This window comes from Erythrolamprus reginae, chromosome 3 (genome assembly GCF_031021105.1).
Source record: "Erythrolamprus reginae isolate rEryReg1 chromosome 3, rEryReg1.hap1, whole genome shotgun sequence".
NCBI lineage: Eukaryota > Metazoa > Chordata > Lepidosauria > Squamata > Dipsadidae > Erythrolamprus > Erythrolamprus reginae.
Genome location: NC_091952.1, coordinates 125078081 through 125102799, shown reverse-complemented (window position 1 = coordinate 125102799; position 24719 = coordinate 125078081). Strand labels below are relative to the sequence as shown.

The 24719-nt window shown below is 40.3% G+C and overlaps 2 protein-coding genes across 3 annotated transcripts in view; both read left to right on the top strand.

The window, feature by feature from the left end:
• EPHX4 (epoxide hydrolase 4) overlaps positions 1-2277 on the top strand; it is a 33882-nt gene extending 31605 nt beyond the window's left edge. Inside the window, exon 7 of the mRNA XM_070749033.1 lies at positions 1052-2277. Coding sequence (XP_070605134.1) covers positions 1052-1283 — 232 coding nt within the window. The 3' untranslated portion in view covers positions 1284-2277. The remainder of the gene's footprint in view (positions 1-1051) is intronic.
• A 3412-nt stretch (positions 2278-5689) lies between these two features.
• BTBD8 (BTB domain containing 8) overlaps positions 5690-24719 on the top strand; it is a 57420-nt gene continuing 38390 nt past the window's right edge. For both annotated transcript variants that reach the window (XM_070746558.1, XM_070746559.1), the window contains exons 1-3: positions 5690-6119; positions 11367-11564; positions 16417-16703. In XM_070746558.1, the coding sequence (XP_070602659.1) occupies positions 5974-6119; positions 11367-11564; positions 16417-16703 (631 nt within the window). In that variant the 5' untranslated portion in view covers positions 5690-5973. The remainder of the gene's footprint in view (positions 6120-11366; positions 11565-16416; positions 16704-24719) is intronic.

Genomic DNA, 24719 nt, shown 5'->3' with positions numbered 1-24719 from the left:
GATCAAACACAACCCTGATGTGGTTCTCAACGAAATCGAGTTTGATACCCCTGCATTAAGATAGTCCAGACAATTGGGACTGGCAGTTAGTAAGCAAAGCATTTGCTAAATGAAGCCATGATTGTGCTTATGATCTTACTTGGCTTTCTTTTTCTTTACGTTATCTATAGAGGTCATAAATACAAGGATTGCTCATAAAGTTACTTTCTCCCCACTGAAGTCACTGCAGATAATCACTGTACAAGGCATGTCCTAAATGAGGACTACCTATATCAGCGATGGTGAACCTATGGCACAGGTGCCATAGGTGGCACACGGAACAATATCTCCTGGCACATGAGCCGTAGCCCTAGCTCAGCTCCAACGTACATGTATGTGCCGGCCAGCTGGTTTTTGGCTCGCACAGAGGCTCTAGGAGGGCTTTAGGCTTCCAGAGAGGCTCCGGGAGGGGTGGAGGGGGGCGTTTTTACCCTTTTGGAGCCTTTGGAGCCTGTGGAGGGTGAAACATGAACCTACTGGGCCCACCAGAAGTTGGGAAACATGCAGTTTTCAGCTTCCAGAAGGTCTCCGGGGACCCGGGGAAACTTCTTCTCACTCTCCCCAGGCATTGAATTATGAGTGTGGGCACTCGCACATGTGTGATAGCTTGCATTCATGCTCTTTCAGCACTTGAGGGGGGAAAGGTTCACCCTCACTGACCTATATATTAGTAGCTGCTGTATTTTTGCATAAGATATTAAACATTAGTTGTGCGTTTGTTTTGATATTAATGGAACCTTCTTAATGTTGCTGATTTAATTTACAGCTAGGGGGCACAATATTTTCTGCTAAAAGTAAAAATAAATTTTTCAGATCACTCACTACTTCCAAAATGCAAGAATCTGAACCAGATCTACCGTGTGCATTAAGTATTGTCCCTAGAGAGTTGATTTACAGTGCAATAAGAATGCGACTGCACATCCGCATTTATTTTAGCTACAAATAGAAACGTGTGATTTATAACGAAATTGATTTTTTCTCATCATTTTTTAAACATATTTTCTTTTTAAAGTTGTCTGCCGTTGCAGCATCATGAAGTCACCATGCCTACTCTATTAGTATGGGGAGAAAAAGATCCTTTCATGGAAGTTGAGATGGCCGAAATCACAAGGATTTATGTAAAAAACCAGTTTCGACTTACTGTTCTGTCTGAAGCCAGCCATTGGCTCCAAGAAGATCAGCCTGACATTGTGAACAAGTTGATATGGACTTTTCTAAAAGAAGAGTCAAGAAAAAGAGAGTAACCCTTTTGACAGCACAACTAAAATATTAAAAGATCAAAGTTCAGTGTAATCAGGGCCACATTAATGGCAAAATGTTAGATTGAACTATGCTAGGGAAAGTATTTTCAATGTACTGTATATACTGATGCCAATATTCTTACCAGGGTGGTGTAAGACTATGTAACATTAATGTTGGTTTTACCTGTATTGTGTATTTTGCACATGGAACACTTGCCTTAAAATGTTTGTGCTTGTACAGTAAGGAAGTCATAGAAAGTTGCTTTGTTTTGGTTACTTACTTGCTTTACGATGTGTGGTGCCTTTTATGAATTTATAATTATCTCAGTGCAGGGGTACAGTTGTAAAAGAAACAATTATTGGTAAAAAATTCATTCTACTGGTTGGAATTTTTTTAACTATATTTTTATCATTAAAATGTTAATAGATCTTTTGATCTACAGTATATATAATTTTAGAAGTCTAAAAATGTTTGGGCACACTGGAAATCAATCAGATATAATCATTTAAAAAATTGGTTGCTTCTTGTGCAGTGGTATAAATTTAAAAAAATGTGTTCACACAGTAAATGAAGAACCACAATCATGACTTGTATATTCTACTCTCGTTCTAATAAACCACAACTGGCTTTGTGCCCTGTATTTTTTGATTGTGAGATTTCTGTATATATGACAGAAGAGGTGGACATTGTTTTCTCAAATCATCCCAAAGCCTGTTTGGAACCTAATGCAAAGAATAGTCAGGCAATCACATAGATCAGTTTTAAGACAGCTTAGGACACATTTATCAACATTGGAAGTTCAAGAATTCTTAGCTAAAGTGAAGCAGGAATGTTTTTGATGTTCTTGGACATCTCAACTTGAAACTTAACAGTGAAATAAACAATAACTGAAAGCTTTCCCCATCCTTTCTCAATCCACCTCCTAGAAACAAGACCATAGAGAGAAAACTCAGCCATCAAATCTTGTAAATACAGGATTAAATACATTCAAATTTGTTTCTTTGTGTCTGTGGTTTGCTTTTCATGAGCCTTGTCATGGTTTTTCTGTGAATAGTTGATCCTTAATGCCTTTCAAGCTAGACAATGGACAAAAATCCTTTTGAACAAATTATAGCACTGCTACATTATGTAACCTTATCAGAAAGTACAGTATATACACACACACACTTTCTTATATATCTATCCTCTTTCTTGTGTGTGTGTGTGGGCGGGGGTTCTTTTGAAAAAGGAGGAGAGCCTGTGGTCTATAGGTTAAACCACTGCCTTACAAGGCAGACTATGCAGGTTCAAATCCTAGTAAGGTTATGGCTAGCTGATGAGAGCATAATAAAATCAAAACAGATCTATACTAGTCTCCCTTACTTTTCATTATCAGCAAAAATATGTTGCACACACACATGTATCCAGATCATTACTGTCCCAAAGGTGCTTTTTCAAGAGGCAACTGGACTTACTGGTTTTTCTTTGAAGGTGTTTTGCTTTTCATCCAGGAAGCTTCTTCAGATCTGCCTGGATTCAAATCCTCCCATTCCCCACCATCCAGATGAGAAGCAAAACGTCTTCAAAGAAAAAACCAGAAAGTCCAGTTGTGTCTTGCTCTGAGTTTGGTATTTTCTTGCAGACATTTCATTACTCAAACTAGATAATATCATCAGTGCTGATAGATACTGTAATAATCCATTGGTGGAGGGAATCCTGGATAAACCTGGTTCTGGAACAAAAATTAAGAGTTTCAGAGTACACACATACACATATGTTTTTCTGTCAAGTCACTGGGCAGATCCAAATATGGGAAGGAACTCACTATTCCCTTTTGCCTCTCAGCCCCACTCCAGGGGCCATCCAGACACCAAATCAAATTTTCAAATTTATAAAGAGCTGATAAAGAAATAGAGGGAGACCAGGGTAGATCTATTTCGAGTTGAGAGGCAAAAGGGAGCAGTGAGTTCCCTCCCGTATTTGGATCTGCCGGGTGACTTGACAGAAAAACATTTAAATTTCCCCTGGCTCAACTGATAAAAATGAGCAGAACCTGTGGCCTAGTTATTAGAACCTTTAACCCAGGTTTGAATGCTATGTGGGTATGGCTACTGGACAAGAGCTAAAAAGCTTGAAATAGATCTATCCAGGTCTACCTCTGTAATTGGATGCTCTGGGGAGGAGCTCCATTTTTGCTACCCAACAGCGTCATCACCCCCCTTCCAGGCAGTAGCCCACCCCTGTATGTATGTGTGTGTGTGTGTGTGTGTGTGTGTGTATATATATATATATACACACACACACATACATATACACACACGCACACTTTCTAATATATCCTCATATATATGATATATAAGTGGATATTTTCATTATCAGTAAAAATGTTACATATGTACAATATATATATATATATACATATACACATACATATATATAATAATGTTTTTCTGTTATTTTTTAATCAAGAAAAATATGTTACATATATATCTCCCTACCCGCTCCTAATATATATTAAATTATATATATATATATATTTGTTTTCATAGATTTTCACGGGTATACAGTATGTATGTAGATTGTTCTGAGTGCTGCTGTAAATATAGAATTTATATTTATATCTATTAATCTATTATATCTATTAAATATAGAATCTATATTTACAGCAGCACGAAGCTTATAACTTCAGCCTGATGATGGTGAATGTGATTTCACCGAAACGTCGCATAGACACTCAAAATATTACACGGGGCAAAACCCGAACTCAGAACAATCTACATATATATATAGAGATATGTGTTCGCCTTAGAACAAGGACAGAAACACCAGCCTGAAGATGACGAGTGAGACCTCGTCGAAACGTCGCCAGAAATTTCCAAATCTTACACGGGAAGAAACCCGAATACTGTATACCATATTTTTATATATATATATATATATATATATAATTAAAATTAAATTAATATATGTACATATACATACACGCACACATACACACATATACATATACACATACATATATATAATAATGTTTTTCTGTTATTTTTTAATCAAAAAAAAATATGTTACATATATATCGCATATATACATATGTAACATTTTTACTGATAATGAAAATATCCACTTATATATCATATATATGAGGATATATTAGAAAGTGTGCGTGTGTGTATATGTATATATATATATATATATATATATATATATATATATACAGGGGTGGGCTATATATATATAAATATAAATATGTTATATAGAAGAATTTCTCTAGAAGCTATAGAAATTGAGAGGAGACCCCTTTGTATAAATAAAAGAGATGATACCTCCCTCCTGCCAGAGATTTGGAAACCAGCCTTAAACAAAATAAACACTTCATAATAATCAGCATGTCAATCATCCCAATAATTATGATTTTAGAATTTTATATTTGGAAATCAGCCTTAAACAAAACACTTCATAAAAATCTCCATGTCATTCCTTCTAATAACTATGATTACACCAACCAATCAGATCACTGAAACATAATCACCCAATCTATTTGCTACATTCAAAACAAATCTCCACCCCCACACTATATACTAGGAAGAAATGACAGTTGCTAACATTCCATTTACAACAACACAAAGATTGGAACTTCAGCCTGATGATGGTGAATGTGATTTCGCCGAAACGTCGCATAGACATGCAAAACATTACACAGGGCAAAACCCGAACTCAGAACAATCTACATACATATACCCGTGAAAATTTACGAAAACAAATATGGTGAATGTGATTTCGCCGAAACGTCGCATAGACATGCAAAACATTACACAGGGCAAAACCCGAACTCAGAACAATCTACATACATATATACATATATACATATATACATATATATACATATATATACATATATATACATATATATACATATATATACATATATATACATATATATACATATATATATATATATATATATATATATATATATATATATATATATATGTCAAATGTTTTTTTAGCTGGAATTTTAAAATTAAGGGAGACTAGGATGGTCCCATTTCGGCCTTTAATTAAAATTAAATAAATTTTCAAATTCAGAAAAAACGTGTGTGTCACGTTTTTGCTGAATTTGAAAATTAATTTAATATATATTAAATATATATTAAATGTATTATATATACATATTATATATATATATATACATATTATATATATAATGTTAGGAGCGGGTAGGGAGAGAGAGATTTTTCAACCATTATCCAGGGCCTCCGATCATTGCTCCACCAATCTACACAAGAAGCACCTTCCGCCATGTGTTCCACACAAGACCGTAAACAACAGGGAGGCGGGGATTTAGCCATTCCTTTTGCGGACGGCACGTCGCGATTGGTCTACGGTTCTCCGCTTTGCCCAATGAGAACGGAGAACCGGGATGATCTTCGACAGCACTCGGATCGAACAGGTTTCCGGCGTTAATGAAACTGCTGTCCGTTCCAACTTCCAAGCTGATTCCTCCTCGCCGGGGCAAAGCGCGATCGCCGCAGAACGCAAAGCGGCGTGGTTGTTAGGAGGGCAACAAAGGGAAGGGTTGAGCGCGGAAAGGGGTTTCCCTGAACGGCCTTCAAAGGCCGGCCTTTGTGAAGCCCGCCGCGGGTGTGACACATCCAATCTCCAGGCCAGAAGAGCCTATGCCGCCCCGCCGCCGGTTGGTTCTTAATTCACGCCATGGCGCGTTGTGGGGGGGACTCGGTCTCCAGGGGCTCCGGAGGTCCCCGGGAAGAATCGGGAAGAAAAAGCGGCGAGAGGGGTTCCGCGGAAAGGCGCAGGCTGAAAGAATTAGTGGCGGAGCAGCTGAGATGCGATATGGAAAGGTAACAAACAAACAAATATACAAACCGGGATGTCACAGTTCTTTTGCACACATTACCCTTTCATAAAAGGAGGCTTGTGAAACACCCACGTGGGCGTGTCACTGCAGCAGAGTCGACACGAAAAACAAACACCTGGATTTGCTGGGAGTCCTCCACTGTCAAATGCATTCACACGTGCAGTCAGTCTATAAACGACCCCTACCTGCGCTTTTCTTTGAATATAGTCGCAGGAGGGTTGGTTGTGTGGAAGCTCACTTTTCTCTTCTCTGGCCCTCTTTGGGGAAGAAAATGTGAGGCTTTGAAGATTGAGGGAGGAAATGAATGCTAGTTCCTAATATGGTTGGATTGCTTATTTGTACCCTGTGACTATCATTCTCTTTATGTACACGGAGAGCGTGTGCACCAAGAGGAATTCCTTGTGTGTCCAGTCACACTTGGCCAATTTAGTCTAGTCAAGTCTGGTTGAAACAGTATTTGCTCAGATTGTATCCCTTCTATCTCTTCTGCCATTATCTCTAGTTATATTTTATTCCTATATTTTCTCTTCTATTCTTTCTTTGATACATTCTACTGGTATATATCCTCTAAAACATTAATTGTGTATTATTCTGTATTGGACTAACTAACTAACTGTATGTGTATATGTGAATATATATATACTGTATGTATGTGTGTGTGTGTGTGTGTGTGTGTGTGTGTGTATATATATATATATATATATATATATATATATATATATATATATATGTACGAAAACAAATATATATATATATATATATATATATATATATATATAGAGAGAGAGAGAGAGAGAGAGAGAGAGAGAGAGAGAGTTACATATTTTTGTGTCGAATCACCCTGCTGTATTGAAGGAACATCACAGCTCCTTATTTGCCTCTTGGCCATTCCCAGTGGGTATGGCTAGCTGATGAGGCCAAAATAAGGCCGAAATAGATCTGTCCTAATCTCCCTTAATTTTCAAATTCAGCAAAAAAACATGTGACATATATATAGTTATATATATATAGTTAGTTAGTTAGTCCAATACACAATAATACACAATGAAGGTTTTAGAGGATATATACGAGTAGAAAATATATATATTCACATTTTTTTTGCTGAATTTGAAAATTAAGGGAGACTAGGATAGATCTATTTCGGCCTTATTTTGGCCTCATCAGCTAGCCATACCCACTGGGACTTGAACCTGCAACCTTTGCCTTGTAAGGCAGAGAATTATCCTTTAGGCTACAGTATCCAATCCTTTCAGCTCTGCACCAGGGAAGGGTTACATATTTTTGTGTTGAATAATATTATATAATATAATATAATTTCTGTGGATCTACTGCCACCATACAGAAAAACAGGCTTTCCTCTGCTTGGTAACCAACTGTTGCTAAAGCATCGTGAGCCATATTAGTCAAAAGGGAGCTAATTCCTCAGTAGTCTGTCTCTGAAAACAACCACAAGACACCCATGGGAACCCTGAAAACAAAAGACAATAGTACCTTCCTATGTGTTTCCCAGCAACTGACCTTTGGAAATACACTGAGCCTTAAGAAGTGAAGTTTGCAGCAGCCAGAAGCAAAATAGCAAATCAGTAAAACTCCAAAATGGTCAATAGGATTTGATGAATGTCGACCATATTAAAGACTGAGAAAAAAGACTAAGTAGAGTTTTCTATATAAAATTTGGCATAGGATGGATACCAGTACAGAAGAGCAGTTGAGTTCATCGATCTGTCTGAAAAAAGGCATTTGGATTGTCATCAGAACACATAACTTGGTTCACATGGAAGCTGGTATTCAAAAAGAGGATAAATCAGCACCTAAAAAACAATAACTTATTAGACCCAAATCAGCATGGCTTTACTGAAGGCAAATCATGTCAGACTAATCTCATTGATTTCTTTGACTATGTCACAAAGGTGTTGGATGAAGGTGGTGCCGTGGATATTGCCTACCTGGACTTCAGCAAAGCCTTTGATACGGTTCCACATAAAGAGCTGATAGATAAATTAGTGAAGATTGGACTTAATCCCTGGATAGTTCAATGGATTTGCAGCTGGCTGAAGCGTAGACATCAGAGAGTTATTGTTAATGGCGAGTATTCTGAGCAGAGTCAGGTTACAAGCGGTGTGCCACAAGGATCTGTTCTGGGTCCTATTCTTTTTAATATATTTGTGAGTGACATAGGGGAAGGTTTGGTAGGGAAGGTTTGCCTATTTGCCGATGACTCTAAAGTGTGCAATAGGGTTGATATTCCTGGAGGCGTCTGTAATATGGTAAATGATTTAGCTTTACTAGATAAATGGTCTAAGCAATGGAAACTGCAGTTTAATGTTTCCAAATGTAAAATAATGCACTTGGGGAAAAGGAATCCTCAATCTGAGTATTGTATTGGCAGTTCAGTGTTGGCAAATACTTCAAAAGAAAAGAATTTAGGGGTAGTGATTTCTGACAGTCTCAAAATGGGTGAACAGTGCAGTCAGGCGGTAGGGAAAGCAAGTAGGATGCTTGGCTGCATAGCTAGAGGTATAACAAGCAGGAAGAGGGAGATTATGATCCCACTATATAGAATGATGGTGAGACCACATTTGGAATACTGTGTTCAGTTCTGGAGACCTCACCTACAAAAAGATATTGACAAAATTGAACGGGTCCAAAGACGGGCTACAAGAATGGTGGAAGGTCTTAAGCATAAAACGTATCAGGAAAGACTTAATGAACTCAATCTGTATAGTCTGGAGGACAGAAGGAAAAGGGGGGACATGATCGAAACATTTAAATATATTAAAGGGTTAAATAAGGTCCAGGAGGGAAGTGTTTTTAATAGGAAAGTGAACACAAGAACAAGGGGACACAATCTGAAGTTAGTTGGGGGAAAGATCAAAAGCAACATGAGAAAATATTATTTTACTGAAAGAGTAGTAGATCCTTGGAACAAACTTCCAGCAGATGTGGTAGATAAATCCACAGTAACTGAATTTAAACATGCCTGGGATAAACATATATCCATCCTAAGATAAAATACAGAAAATAGTATAAGGGCAGACTAGATGGACCATGAGGTCTTTTTCTGCCGTCAGACTTCTATGTTTCTATGTTTCTATGTTTCTATTCCCTAACAGCTCCAGAATATTGAGGGCAAAAATCCAAAGTGGTGGTGGTGGTTTGGGATAATGATCAGGAAGAGCCTGACTGCTCATAATATATTACTTTCACAATAAGAAGACTGGTGTATTATTTCCCCACCAGCCTTTCTATCACTTCACCCTAACTGGTGTTTTGTTCCATCATTTTCAGAATGATTCTGGGCATGTACGCGAATGGGCATAAACATATCAGGCAATAAAGATTATGCATTAAGGCTTGACTTTGGAGCCTGCCCACTTCCCATTCCACTTCTTTTAAGACTTTAAAATAATGTAATGAATCTAAAATAACTCACTTGAAACACATGAAGAAAATGAGAGTGGCTTAGGCTGAACCGAGTACATCCTGAAAGCTTGCAAATAATCTCAGTATAGAAAATATCAAACTGAAAATAGCTTGAGTTGGCCATGGTTTGGGACGCCTCTAAAGGCCTATGTAATAATTAAGAAATTGGGGAATTGTTTTGTCTCTCTTTTGTGCTTTTTTCATTACTTTTTAAAAGGCAAATTTGCATATTAGTTTACTTTAAAAATGCAAATGCATATAAAATAATAAGAAAGGCTGAATACAAAATAATAAAAAAGGCTGTCCCAGTATCATCTTTCCTTACCAAGTGAAGAAATTCCCCCAAAAGGACACAAAAAATGAAAGGGGATATACAAAGGAGATGCAGCTGTAAACAAGAAAGAGGTATTTTGGTCACAGAAATGAAGATGTGATTGATTTAAAGCTCTTTGCTGCCCCAAAAAGGAAGAGAAAGTTGTTACCAATTTTAGTCATTTCACTGCTTGAGCAAATGTTGTACATTTGCATAAAGATGAAGCTATGTTAACATGATCTATTTGTGATAGAAAATAAAAAATATATTTGAAAATATACATTAGAATTCCTGACCCAAACCTTATTTTACATACATACATACATACATACATACATACATACATACATACATACATACATACATACATACATACATACATACCAGCAGCAGATTGCTTACTGCCATAACAGAATGCTGTACGCACATCCTCTTGATTCGGGCGCGCCGAAATCTCACACACAAGTGTCCTTGTAAGATTTTGCTTCTGCACTTGTGCAGGAGGCAAAAAAAGCCCCCCCAAAAATGGGCCCAAAAGAAAGTGCACCTCCTTGTACTCTGTTGCCAGATTCTGCCATTCTTTCTCTTAGAAGTTTTCTCTAAGACGCCTTAAACAAGATCTAAGTATTGCCCACAAGATAATAAGCTGCAACTTCCTGCCTGTCGGCGACTACTTCAACTTCAACCACAACAACACAAGAGCACACAACAGATTTAAACTTAATATTAACCGCTCCAAACTTGACTGTAAAAAAAATATGACTTCAGTAACCAAGTTGTCAAAGCGTGGAACTCATTACGGACTCCATAGTGTCATCCCCAAACCTCCAACACTTTACCCTTAGATTATCCACGGTTGACCTATCCAGATTCCTAAGAGGTCAGTAAGGGGCGAGTACAAGTGCACTAGAGTGCCTTCCGTCCCCTGTCCTATTGCTCTCCTATATCTCCTATACCTTTCTTTTATTCCTATATCTCTTCTTCTATTCTTTCATTGATATGTTCTATTCCTATATCTTCTATTCTTTCTTAGATATATTTTACCGTGAGTATATCCTATATAACCTTCATCATGTATTTTACTATGTGTATACCCACTAAAACCTTCATTGTGTATTGGACAAAATCAATCAATCAATCAATCAATAAAAATAAAGTGCTCCACTAGAAGTCAGATTCACGTCAAATCCTGTTGGCATCCAGCAAAACCATCAAGAACAAGATATTCATTCCCACTAGGGATTGATGGTAGGGCAAGATTCTTTCCTGAATAGATTACAGGTGTTTTGTTGCTATATTGTTGTTTTCCAAAGTGTGTCATTGGGTAGGAAATTTATTGTTATTGGGCTTGAGTTTTACATGTTTTTTAATTCTATTTTCCTTTTATATCATTTGTAAGTTCTTATATTTCAAAGCAAGATACATACAGCAGTTTATTACAATCTGCAAGCACCCCTTTGTCTTATTTATGAAGTTTTTTCTATTCTATTCCAGACTTCTTAAAGAAGAAATCCAAACCGATATCACTTTCTATGTTGGCAGTACGTTCTTCAAAGCTCACAAGGCAGTACTTTTAGCAAGGGTTCCAAATTTCTTTCTGCATGTTGTTGGAAGACATTTAAATACTTGTAACAACTGTGAAGCTTTAAAACTGCAATATTTGGAACCGTCTGAATTTAAAGCTTTCCTACAGTAAGTTTCTTCCCATTATTTTGCATTTTAAATTGCATTTCAAACGGAAATTATGCTTTTGTAGGGAAAGTTAAGAAGTCCTTTCAGCTGCCTAGTTTTGTTGTTCAGAATTCTTTTCCTACTGAAAAGAGAGATCTAATCCTTGGGTTGCATATTAAGACATATTTTTGTTTGTTTTTCCCTGGCTTGCAATTTCCCAGAGCTCTATTTTTCAGAAATTAACATTTAAAATTGAAAATATATCCTGTTATATATATATTTCAATGCATCTTATAATTGATAAAATATGGATAAAGGTAAGTTGTCCTACAAAGGGGTATCTAGATTGTTGATTTCAGCATAGCTGAATGGGTCTTTAAATATTCTGTATCATACTAGTCTTAATGTGCCAAAATTAACTACTACTATTCATTAGCAGTAAATCCTGCATTTAGCACTGGTATGACTAAGTATGTTAACCTGCTCTACTTTTTCTTCTCTTACTAAAAATATTGCATAAAATCCATGATTGATGAAGTCATGACAAGCAATAGAGATGAATATTTATAGGCCCATCTGTTTATAAACATGGCACAGGAAAAATTATAATTTAAAATGTAGGAAGAATAAATGACAAAGAGCATCAACTAAGAAATGAAGTAAAAGTTACTTAGTTAATTAGTTGGTTAGAACATTTATATATCCACCTATCTTCTAACCAACTCTGGGAAGCTCCTAATCAAAAGTTACAACAACATATCAAATCATATAGAAACTATAAAATTAAACAGATGAAATCATTAAAAATAGCAAAGACCTGGCACCAAGTCAAATCTTCAAAAGCCCAATCTTCAAAGCTTAACAGAAGTCTGCCCAACCTCAGAGACAGAGTCTTCCACAGGGCAAGGTCTGCTACTGAAAAAGCATGCTTCTAACTTCCACCATGTTGTAGTTGGCTCTGGCCCAGCTCCTGCCCCAAGGAATGTGGAGGTGGATGCAGGGGAAACATCAACATGTCATAGGCCTGTTTTATTGCCGATAGTGCAGGTAGTGCAGTTTCCTCGGATGAAGAAGAATGTGGGGGAGACTTAGAAGAGGGGGGCTTGGCTCACAGCCCAGGAAGCCAATCTCCATTATCTTCGGTTGATTCGGATGAGGAAGTATAAGACCCACGCATGCGCAGAATTATGCATAGAAGAGACCAATTGCAGAAATATTACAGGAGATAAGAGAGGCCACCTGTGTTTGGGTGGGGCTCCAGTAATTAGAGCTGCTGATACAAATAGCAGTGTGTTGGTTTGGCCATTGTGGAAGATTATCTGATCGCAGTTCTTCAGGACCGTGCCTTGCTGTTTTCCGGACTTTGTTTGTTGATTTTTCACGCCTTTGAAACCAAAGCAGAGCAAAGTGTGTGTGTCTCACTTCGTTGGAAGAAGGAGGGCTGTGACGTATCTTCACAGCTGCTAGCTAAGTACTTAAGGACTGATTAAGGGGATTGTACAGCCTACAAGGTTGTTTTGGGATGAGTGCTCTTTGCAATACAAAAAGGGCGCTTTATTTCTTTTGAATTTTGTGATAAAGAACATTGTTTTGAATTTTCAAACGTGTGTGTGTCTGAAATTTGTACCTTTGAATTTTTGGGAGACTCTTACCATAGAGCCCGGCAAAACACACCAGCGAGCACATCCACTATATCCAATGTGGTAGGGTTAGATGTCTCTAGGGAAACAAGTTCCTGTAGATGTCTTGGCCCTCTGCCATATAGTGCTTTAAAGATGATGACCAGCACCTTGCAATATAATAATATAAAATTACCTTATAATATTATTAATACTATAATATAAAATATTATAATATTAAATATAAAAATTAATATTATAAGATGCCCAGAGTTTACCTTATAGTAAGATGGCCGGCTAATAAATTTAAATAAATAAATAAATTCAAAGAAATAAATAAATTCAAAGAAATAAATAAATAAATTCAGATAATAAATAAATAAATAAATTCAAATAAATAAATAAATTCAAATAAATAAATAAGAGGATATTGTATTAAAATAGATTTGCTTGTATTTCCTTGTTTCCTCTTATTTCCTATCCTTAATTGCATCTCACTACCTCCTCGTTGACTGTACTTTACATAAAGTTGCTTACTCTGAAAGGAAATAGCATGACGGGGCATGTATAATATCTATATATGCTTGTTTAGACATTCCAGTCTGTTGTTACATCTTTCTTAGTTTCGAATGCACTGACCAAACATACATGATTATTGATGTAGACACAAAATGCTTTTAAAACAACATTCATGCATATTCCCTCATATTCTCATACATATTTGGGGCATTTTTAGTTTTTCATGCTACTTTCAAAATTATTTTTAAAATAACAAAAACCATTGTACCGTATTGCGATTTTTGAAAATAAATGACTTTTTCACCATGTAGAAATGATGTTCGCAACTAGTTATACTTTCTGCAAATTTGAAAGGTTAACCTATACTTAAACTTGCCATACTGCGGTTGTCACCAAAAACTGCTGAGTGGTGAACCCAGCAAATATAAATCCAACTAAGTTCTTATATTAAAGGCAGTGTAATGGTGTTTGGATAAGAGGCAGCTTTGTCCTTAAAAGGAATACGAGCATGGCGGTAATCTCGAAAGTTGTTCAGGTTCCTTGAGTATAAAGGCAATGGGGTAGAAATGTACTTTCAGGCTTTAAATAGCATTTAGACTTATATACCGCTTCACAGTGCTTTACAGCCTTCTCTAAGTGGTTTACAGAGAGTAAGCATATTGCTGCCAACAATCTGGGTCTTCATTTTACTGACCTTGGAAGGATGGAAGGATGAGTCAACCTTGAGCCTACTGAGATTCGATCTGCCAAACTGCTGGCAGCTGGTGATCAGCAGAAGTAGCTTGCAGTACTGCACTCTAACCACTGCGCCACCAAGACTCTTGCAGATTGATAGGAACTGTGAGAAGTAGTCTAGACAGGAAGCACCCAGGTGAACTAATTCTATTTTTTATAAAAGAATCTTGCAAGTCTGTCTTCCAAGGTTTTTCCCGCATACAGTTACAGGCAGAGACTGGTAAGATAAAAACCGAAGCCAAAAAGACCCATTATGTACATTTCTCGGTCATCTCCAAAGGCTAGCAGGTCATACCAGCCAAATATCTATTGACTTGGAGATTTGGAGAGAAAAAGCCTAGAGTTTAAATTGTGAAGCACAGTTTTATAGATATACAGGCTCTGACTTCATTGTACTGTTTGAACAATCAATTGGGTTAGAAGCTTTGTTCTTGTCAGCAATACATTTTATAATCCAGACAAGTCATATCTGGGAATCTAATCAATTCTGCATGTGGAGTTTGGAGAGTCATGATTTAATACTTAGTTCAGATGTGAATCTAGACAGCTTGATTGCCCATAATTACTCTTTATCAGTATGGCAGGTGATTCTTCCTTTACCTAGAGCAGTGTTTCCCAACCTTGGCAACTTGAAGATGTTTGGACTTCAATTCCCAGAATTCCCCAGCCAGCAAATGCCAGCAAATGCTGGCTGGGGAATTCTGGGAGTTGAAGTCCAGATATCTTCAAGTTGCCAAGGTTGGGAAACATTGACGTAGAGAACTGTGATTCAGTTTCTGGGAGCCTGCTAACTGTTGATAAAGTTTTCTAATGTCTTGCTTTCAATTCAGAACCAATTCAGATCAGATGGACCAATTAGGTCAGATGAAAAACGAATTGATGGAGTAGGGACACATAGGACAAAATCTATAGGTGGGATAAAATCTCCCACTGCTGGTGCTCTATGGACTAATTTCAGCATCCTGTACTTGTTGGAGTAGCTCCAGTCCCATCAGGGAGCAGTAGCATTCTTGCCTAACAAATATGAGAAGAAATCAGGCAACTGAATTACTTTCCTTGCTTTAATGGAACTATACATCCTTAAAATTGGATGGCTTCCCCATAGGCAGAACTAGCTTAGAATTTTAAATTAGCCCAATGGTTGAGATTCAAAAAGATTTTTGTAGCAGCTTTTGAGACCAGCCATTTTATTTAAAATTCATGGGTGAATTTTATGCATCCATAAATGCTTAGGCTTCAAATAAAATTATTAGCCTCAAAAGCTGCTAGCCTTTTTGCCTAGAAAGTGCTCTGAATTTTAATAGCCATATATTGCCATGGTTCTCTTCCTAAAATGTCACCAGTGACCAAGAGAGAACTGTAAAATGGCCGACATCTGCCTTCTGGTTCAGAACAGCTGCATTTGGACAACAATGTTAATTTTGTAGCCGGCCTGAGAGTTAATTGAAAGTTCCAGCCGAACAAATAACTCTCCACCATGATATTCATCACTTCTGGCAGAATAAACATTCAGCATGCTACTGAGTTTCAGCTTTTACCTCAGGGTATGGGCCAAAAAATTGACCAGTTCAGAGTGAAATTATCAGATGAAATAAGGGAAGAATTTACTCATTAAAGCATGGTTGAGAATATTATAGCCCTAATCCAAGTTTCCTTGGGAAAACCCTCTTGGAAAATCAAAGTGTTATTTCATTTTATGTATCTTTTTTATTTTGTCTGAGTTAACCTTGTGCCCCATGAAAACGGAGTCACTTTATATAACATTGAAAACAACAACAACAACAACATCATAATAATGTGGAAGGCCATATTCATAAAAACAGAAACCCTCTTAAAATTCTTATGTCAAACAGTTTGAATTATGCAGTGTTCAATGTTGCATTGCACAGTGAGATGTTATGAGATGTAATTGGAAAGGAAGCAAAATCCCACTAAAATTAATGGAAGTTATTGCCAAAACCCTGTCAAATGGATTTGAGCCTGACACGTTCTTTTCCTAGGGCTGCATATTCATCGGACAGAATAATTACAGAGGAAGAACAAGAGATTCTAAATAAAAAAGTTTCAGCACCTGAATTAGCGAAGGCAAATGAAGAGTTAAAAGTTGGCTGTTTACACAACGATCAAATATGTACAGAGCAGAGGCTGGGAAACCATGAAAGGACATCTGACCATCACTGGATATTCTGCAAGCCAGCTGTAGAAAGAGAATGTACTGAGCCCACTTTCTCTACTAGTGATGTGCCGACAGAAGCTATTGATGCAGAGGGTGAGGTAACTATGTCAGGTGAGATTAAAATGTAATGTGTGAATTGTTATCTAAGGCAGTGTTTCCCAACCTTGGCAATTTGAAGATATTTGGACTTCAACTCCCAGAATTCCCCAGCCAGCGAATGTTGGCTGGGGAATTCTGGGAGTTGAAGTCCAGATATCTTCAAGTTGCCAAGGTTGGGAAACACTGATCTAAGGCATCAGTTTGGTCTTGTTCAGTGCCTCACACAAAATTTACAGCTATTCCACAAACAAGATGAGTTTGTTACACGACTGTAACTGAGGCTTGCATTAGTCAGACTAGATTATGGGGACTTCAACAGTCCTTACACCCACCTATTAACTAAGAGAAGAGTTGCAATATGTCCTTTGGATCCCAAAATCATATGGTTGGAAAGGACGTTGGAGATCTAGTTCAGTGATGGCGAACCTTTTTTTGGCTCGGATGTCAAAAGAGTGCGCACATGCACATGCCCACATCCATCCGCCCCCGCATGCACACAACTCCTATGTTGCCCCCTGCACCATGTGCATAACTCCACCGCACTCCCCCCATACATGTGCACAGGCATCACTGAAGCTTCCAGACTCCTAAAGCCTGAGAAAGGCGAAAAATGGCCCAATGGGCCAATCGGGAGTTCAGAAACAAACTTCTGGTTGGACCGTTGGGCTGTTTTTCATCCTCCCCTTTCCTGAAGCTTGGGGAGAGAAAAAATGGCTGAACATCAGCCAGCCAGTGTGTGTATTCAGGCTGGAGTGGGAATTCCAGTGAGGTAAGGCTCAGGGGAATCTCAGCAGCACAACAATGGGCGCTTTGGGTGGCAACGGAAGTCTGGAGGCAGGGATTCCCAGCAAGGGAAGGCTCAGGGAAATCCCAGCAGCGCAAGAACAGGCGCTTTGGGTGGCAACGGAAGTCCGGTGGTGGGGATTCCCAGCGAGGGAAAGCTTAGGAGAATCCCAGCAGCGCAAGAACGGGTGCTTTGGGTGGCAACGGATGTCCAGTGGTGGGGATTCCCAGCGAGGGAAAGCTTAGGAGAATCCCAGCAGCACAGGAATGGGCGGTTTGGGTGGCAATGGAAGTCTGAAGATGGGGATTCCCAGCGAGGGAAGGCTCGGGGGAATCCCAGCAGCGCAGGAACGGGTGCTTTGGGTGGCAACAGAAATCTGGAGGTGGGGATTCCCAGTGAGGGAATGCTTAGGGGAATCCCAGCAGCGCAAAAACGGGCACTTTGGGTGGCAACGGAAGTCTGGAGGCGGGGATTCACAGCAGCGCAAGGCAAAAGGGGTGACTTTTGGGATGGGTTTGCATGCATTATTTGCTTTTACATTGATTCCTATGGGGAAAATTGTTTCTACTTATGAACCTTTCTACTTATGAACCTGGTTACAGAACGAATTAAGTTTGTAAGTAGAGGTACCACTGTAGTTTAGCGCTTTCAAAAAGTTTTCATTTCCATCAAATTGACAGGGAGGTGTGTATGAGGCTGCACAAAAGGTACAGGTCATGAAGTATGCATGAGGGTATGTGGTGGTGTGGAAGTGACATGGCACATGCCAAAGAAGGATGCAAGGGAGTGCACGAAGCATGGTTGACAATGTATGACGGGGTGGCACAGGTCAAAAAGGATGCAGAATAGTATATGTTAGTGTCTGTATGACATGAGCACAGTGGGACTGCGGAAGGATTTTAAAATAAGGATTTGTCTGAAAGGTCAATTTTTCATAACAGCAAGAGTCAAATTATAATTTAATTGCCAAAGGTCAGATACATGACCTCCTTCAATACTGGTAATGCAACTGAGCACTTAGTATTTAGAATCAAGGTCTTGACAAGATTTTGAAGACGCCAAATAATGATTTCCTAATGGAGACCATAATGGCATATTATCAATATAATTTTCATTCCAATACATTATAAAAGTCAACAGACGGGAAGAGTTTATTAGTAGTGTATTCGATTGCAGAATGATTGGCTTCCAAGAAATAAAATTTTGTGCAAATCTTATTTTTTTTGTAATTTGTTTCTGAAATTTATTTTGTACTATATCAAAAGTTTTTTCTGTGTCTAGAGCTGTTTTAAGTCCCTGAGAATATATTGTTGAAATATCTACCAGTATTCTAACATTACCAGAAGGTTGGCATTCTTTCAGAAAGATGAATTATACAGATTTAATTATTGATAATCATACCTTCTGCAATATTCATGCCCTGAAGAGTCTCTTTTGGAATTAAGTTATGTAAGTTTGATAAAATGATACACAGAGTGTTTCTAAATGACTTTTATTATGAGAACCAAGATCTCTATAACCTGTATACCTTTCTTCAAAAATCCAGTTAGCTTAGTGGTCCTCCCAAATTTCATAAAATCAAAGTCTTGTAATGTTGGAAATGACGACTAAACTTTGAATGAAAATGAGAATCTTACAACGATTTGTCTTATTTTCAAAATTAATAGCTGCTTGAGTGGCTGGCCTGGGGCTGGCTGGCCTGGGACCGTTGGGTGCTGGTTGGCCTGGGGCCGTTGGGTGCTAGTATCCTGCTCCCGCCGATGATATGAGTGCATGATTATGATAGGATGAATGTGGGTGCCTGTTTTTAATAATCCTGGGGTTTTATAATTAGATTTTATGTTTGGGGCTTTTTTAATATGCTGTATTTTGTATTTATTCTTGTTTTGTAAGCCGCCCTGACTCTACCTAGAAGGGCAGCATAGAAATCCAAACAAACAAATAAATAAATACTAAAGTTTAAAATAAATTAAATTCTCTGTGGCTGCCCCAGATCTCTGGAACCAATTACCTTTGGAGGTCAGGACTTCCCCCACCCTATTGGCCTGGCTTTTCCAGCAGACCTGGGCCCGTTGATCTCACGGTTATAATCGGTGAGATCCGGCCATGGAATGATATGTATGGGTTTTAATTGTTTTCATGCTTAAGATGTTTTTAATATTTTGTTCTGTTGTTAAGCTGCCCAGAGTCTTTGGAAGTTGGGTGACGTATACATTTAATAATAACAATAACAATAATAAATAAACAACTAAAATTATATCATTTTTTTCAATGAAACTTCTTCTTATTTATCAAAGTAACCAGCTTGAGAAAAAAAAAGGATTATATGTAAATACAAAACTTGTAATAATAAAGTTAAAAATAAAGCAAAACCCATAGTCATATTAATGTAATTCTGAGAAACATAATAACTCTCAAAGGGTCATTATGAAAGCAAAGAAGGAAAAAATTTAATTAAAAATTTAGAAGACTCTAACATAGTTACTTCTAAAGGCATTCCCAGTGCAGACCTGCCTAGACATCAGACATAGCCATTCTTATTTATTTATTTATTTATTTTATTAGATTTGAATGCCGCCCCTCTCCGTAGACTCTTCCTCTATCCTATGCTGAAAAACCATTTTATTTGAAAGTCAGCTGGCTGGAGAATTCTGGGAGTTGAAGTCCACAAATCTTAAAGTTGCCAAGTTTGGGAACCCCTGATTCAGATTCTAGAACTTAATTCTAAATAATTTTTTTAAAAAATATATTGTATTTTTATTAGTTTTTTAAATGTTACACACACAGACTGCACATTATACAACATAAAACAGTGCCCTGTGAAGGTGCACCCACCATCTAACAGCATACATACCCCACCACCAATTGGAGGGTCTGTACAAACATCTTTAACATTCTTCTAAGCTAGAATCTGCATTTTATTTACATATCAAAGAGTGATTCTAATTTATTCTTTATGGCTAGATCACAAATTCTACTTGTCATATAACCTCTCACCAAATCCCATCGTTCTCCACTGCACTGCTCAGAGAGTCCAAGGTGGGTTATTATTCAGCCTCATTGGCAGGGACTGAGTTAAAAATTAGCATAAATGTTAAGTTCCGCCCACCACTGCCCTCCTTAGGTCAGTCTAAAAAACTCAGTCATAGTGTAGGGATGCTGAGTTTTCTTCTCTCCATAGAGAGGGAATTGTTTTTTGTTTTTCTCCTAATAAATGCATGTTTGTTTCTAACTGTCTCTTTTTTCTCTTGCAGGAAGAAGAGCAGAGGAATTTATCTGAGAGCCTCTTCCCTCCGGGGTACTGCTCTTCGCTTCTTCAACCCTGAGAGGCCACTGCTCTCTGGAGCACTGCCTCGAAGACAGGGAAGGACTTATGGGGTCACTGACGTTCGCGCTCAAACCCCCCCCCCCCCCGCTGCTGCCCTCGTTACCGGCGCTGACTTGGCCATCCCGAATGAGGAAATCAGCTGTCTGGCGGTCTCCAAATCGGCCGCCGATCTGTTAAAGCGGCAGAGGAAGCCGCGGAGATCGGATTTTCCCACATCAGCTGTTTGGCGGCGTGGAGAGAAGCCGCGGAGCTTCGGAAGCGGCGAAAGGAGCCGCAAGGCAGAGGAAACCTCATAACGGCTGAGGGGGCTGCCAACTGGGTCAGAGGGCTGACCAGGGCAGAATCCGCCATTTTGGGGGGTAACCCACTGAGCTACCGGCAGTAGAGAGATGAAAAGCCTCAAACTGCCGTTTGGATGACTAGCTCCGCCCCCCTTTTGGGCGAGACCATTTCAGGCAACAGTGGGGCTTTTCAGCCAGTGAGTCAGCAAATGCTAGTACTCCTCGGCAGCCATTTTTCCTCCAAGCAAAAGAGAGGTGTTACCATGGCAACTTGGGAGGCTAGTCTATACCACCTGACAGGAAGTTGGTGACTAGTTCCTCTAGGGAATGAGATAGCATTCCTTTTGATTGTGCATCCAGTTCCTGGTGTTTCGAGTTGTTGCTGTTGCTGCATCGTGAGTGTTAAACATTAACAATGTCTCAGTAAACTAATCCCTCTGAACCGATTGCCCCCTCCACAAGCAAGGGGAAGGATAAAAGCCACGGTTCTAAATCTAAGGGGAAGTCTTCCCAATCTTCAGTGGCCTTGAGGGAGGCAGAAAAGAAAATCAAGGCCCTAGAGGCCCAGTTGGACATGAATAGACCAAGGCAGGGGCCTAGTCCTTCCTCCACTTCTGTGCCACCACACCATCAGAGCCCCTTGACCTCTGCTGCTGCCTTTGAGGGACCCCACCTCTCTGCAGCTGGGGAGTTGTCCCCTGACCGCCCTTTGAGTGCTCCACCTCCATCTGAAGGGATCCAACGAGCAGAATGGTCCAGACCATCCCAATCTTGGTCTCAATCTGGGCAACCCCCAGCAGCCACATTTACACCAACTGCAGCGGGTCTCAGGGGCCCCATGGACAACTGGCAGGCGATGTCCCATTCCCTGCAGGACATGATAGCATCTGCATATTCCCAGGGCATCGCAGTGGGTGCCCAGCAACGCCCATCTCCTCTACCAGCCCGAGCCAGTAGGTCAAACCCTTGGACAGTCCCTGATCCTGCACCATCTCTGCATGACTCCTTTCAGGAGGACTTGGATCCAAGGGAGATGGCCACAGATGCTGAAGATGAGCTTTCAGAGGATGAGGCCAACCTGCCTGAACAGACTCCTTTAACAGGATTGTTCAGACACCCTCTTTTCAGAACTCTCTTGAACAAAGCTAAGACCACACTGTTGCCAGAGAATGCTTCAAAGCCAGCTGGTCAAGAGGTGGGCATCATGCCAGCGGCCAGGCTCATTAATGAACCCCAAAGGGAGTCAGAGCATATTCCTGCGGTGCCTATCTTCGTAGAAAATATAAAGAGGCCCTGGCAGAACCCATCAGCAGCGGTCACATCTCTGACGTCCAACGCAGTAGTACCATCGGAGATGGCAGACGGACTGCGGCCTGAGGACAGAAGAGCGGAGAACTTGATAAAGAGGGTGCACCAACTTTCTGCCTGGTCCCTGAGAGCAGCTTCGGCTGCTTCTTTCTTCAATAGAGCTTCCATTCTGTGGCTCCAGGATATGCTCTCAAGGCTGGGCCCAGAGGACGCTCGGTTGCGCCAGGATGTTAACAAACTCATTGCCACTGCTAGTTTCTCTACAGATGCCACTCTAGCCGCAGCTAGATTATCATCTAGGGCACTGGCAACTAATCTCTCTGCCTGTCGTATGATTTGGCTTTGGTCATGGCAGGCAGATGTCAAATCGAAATGGCGCCTAGCCACTGCTCCATATCAGGGCTCTAAGCTCTTTGGTGAATCATTGGACTCTGTATTGATCGAGGACAGAGAAAAGAGGAAGGTGCTGCCAAGGTCAGCAAGGAGACAAGATAGACGAGGGGCTCCATACTTTCGCAGGCAGCCCTTTCGATCGGAACCATCCTCAACCTCATCCCCGGTTGCACGGACCTATGGACAGGGGACCTACACCCAACCAACCTACCGATCTGACAGGGGCGGCTATGGAGATAGAAACTGCCAATTCCAGCCCTCTCGCAGATCTTACAGAGGCGGCAACAGAGGGGGATATCGCAAGCAGAAGTGACTTTCGACACGATCGGCCCATCGGTGGACGCCTGCAATTCTTCACTGAATTTTGGGGATCCATCTCCACCGACGCATGGGTTTTAGAGACAGTGGGACAGGGCCTGCAGATAAACTTCTGGCAGGCCCCTCCAAACAGATTCGTGCAATGCTCTTCTTTGCTTCACGCACAAAAAAGATCTCTTATTTGTCGAGAGGTCCAACATCTGCTGGACATTGGGGCACTAGAACCGGTTCCTGCAGAACAAAGAGGCAGGGGGTTCTATTCCATTGTGTTCATAGTCCCAAAATCCTCCGGCGGATGCCGCCTAATTTTGAACCTCAAACAACTGAACACGTACATCCGGTATCAGCGGTTCAAAATGCACTCATTGCAAACCATCCTGGCATCCATTCGCCATCAGGATTGGATGACTTCCATCGACCTCAAAGAGGCGTACCTACATATACCGGTGCATCAGCACCACCGTCAATTTCTACGCTTTTGCCTCCAGGACCGGCACTTTCAGTACAAAGCAATGCCCTTCGGACTGTCCTCAGCTCCCAGGGCCTTTACCAAACATCTCGACGCCTTAACAGCAAGCCTCAGATCACACTCCATACGTCTTCTAGCCTACCTAGACGACATAATAATTCTATCCAGCAGCCCTCAGCGGGCCAAGAGGGATCTAGCCCAAACAATGGACTCTCGAGAGAGTGCAGGATTTACAATCAACCACGACAAGAGCCACTTACAACCGACCAGGTGTCTGCTCCAGCTGGGCACCACAATATACTCTACATCAGGCATGGTCTTTCTGTCATTAGAGAGACAGCAGAAGATACGGACACTGATACACTCAACATCACACCGCTCCAAGGTTCCCCTAGTGTTGCTTTCACAATTGCTAGGGGTCTTCATTTCATGCATCAGCATAGTGCCATGGGCCCGGCTGCATGCCCGCCCCCTACAATGGCTTTTACTCCCGTTCCAGAGGGCCAGGCTAAGCAACTCCAAACATCAAGTGCACCTGACCACAGCAGTTCGTCTTTCCTTCCCATGGTGGACGTCACCCGCCATAGCCTCTCCCTTCTTGCTACATCAGGAGGTGACAATCACCACAGACGCAACTCTGTCCGGTTGGGGAGCTCACTCGGGCCTCCAGGTCACCCAGGGCAGATGGTCAGCGTCGGATCTGGCAGACCCCAACATCAACCTCCTGGAACTACGGGCTGTCTTCAACGCACTGAAGTCATTTTCAGAGACAGTCAGGGATTGCCACGTCCTGATCTTGACGGACAATGTGGCAATGAGGGCTCACATAAATCATCAGGGAGGCACACGGTCGAGCCGTCTAATGCAGGAGGCACACGCCCTAATGTCGTGGGCGGAGACTCATCTCGCCTCGATCCGTGCAGAACATATTTCAGGAGTGGACAATACACAGGCGGATTGGCTGAGCCGCACAACGATAGACCCAGGGGAATGGTCCTTGAACACAGAGGCGTTCCAACTGATAGTTCACCGTTATGGCATTCCAGTAGTGGACCTGTTTGCTTCGCAACACAATCACCAGGTTCCACGGTTCTTCTCCCGGTTCCCAACCCCGGGAGCCAAACAGGTCAACGCTCTCCTATCACCT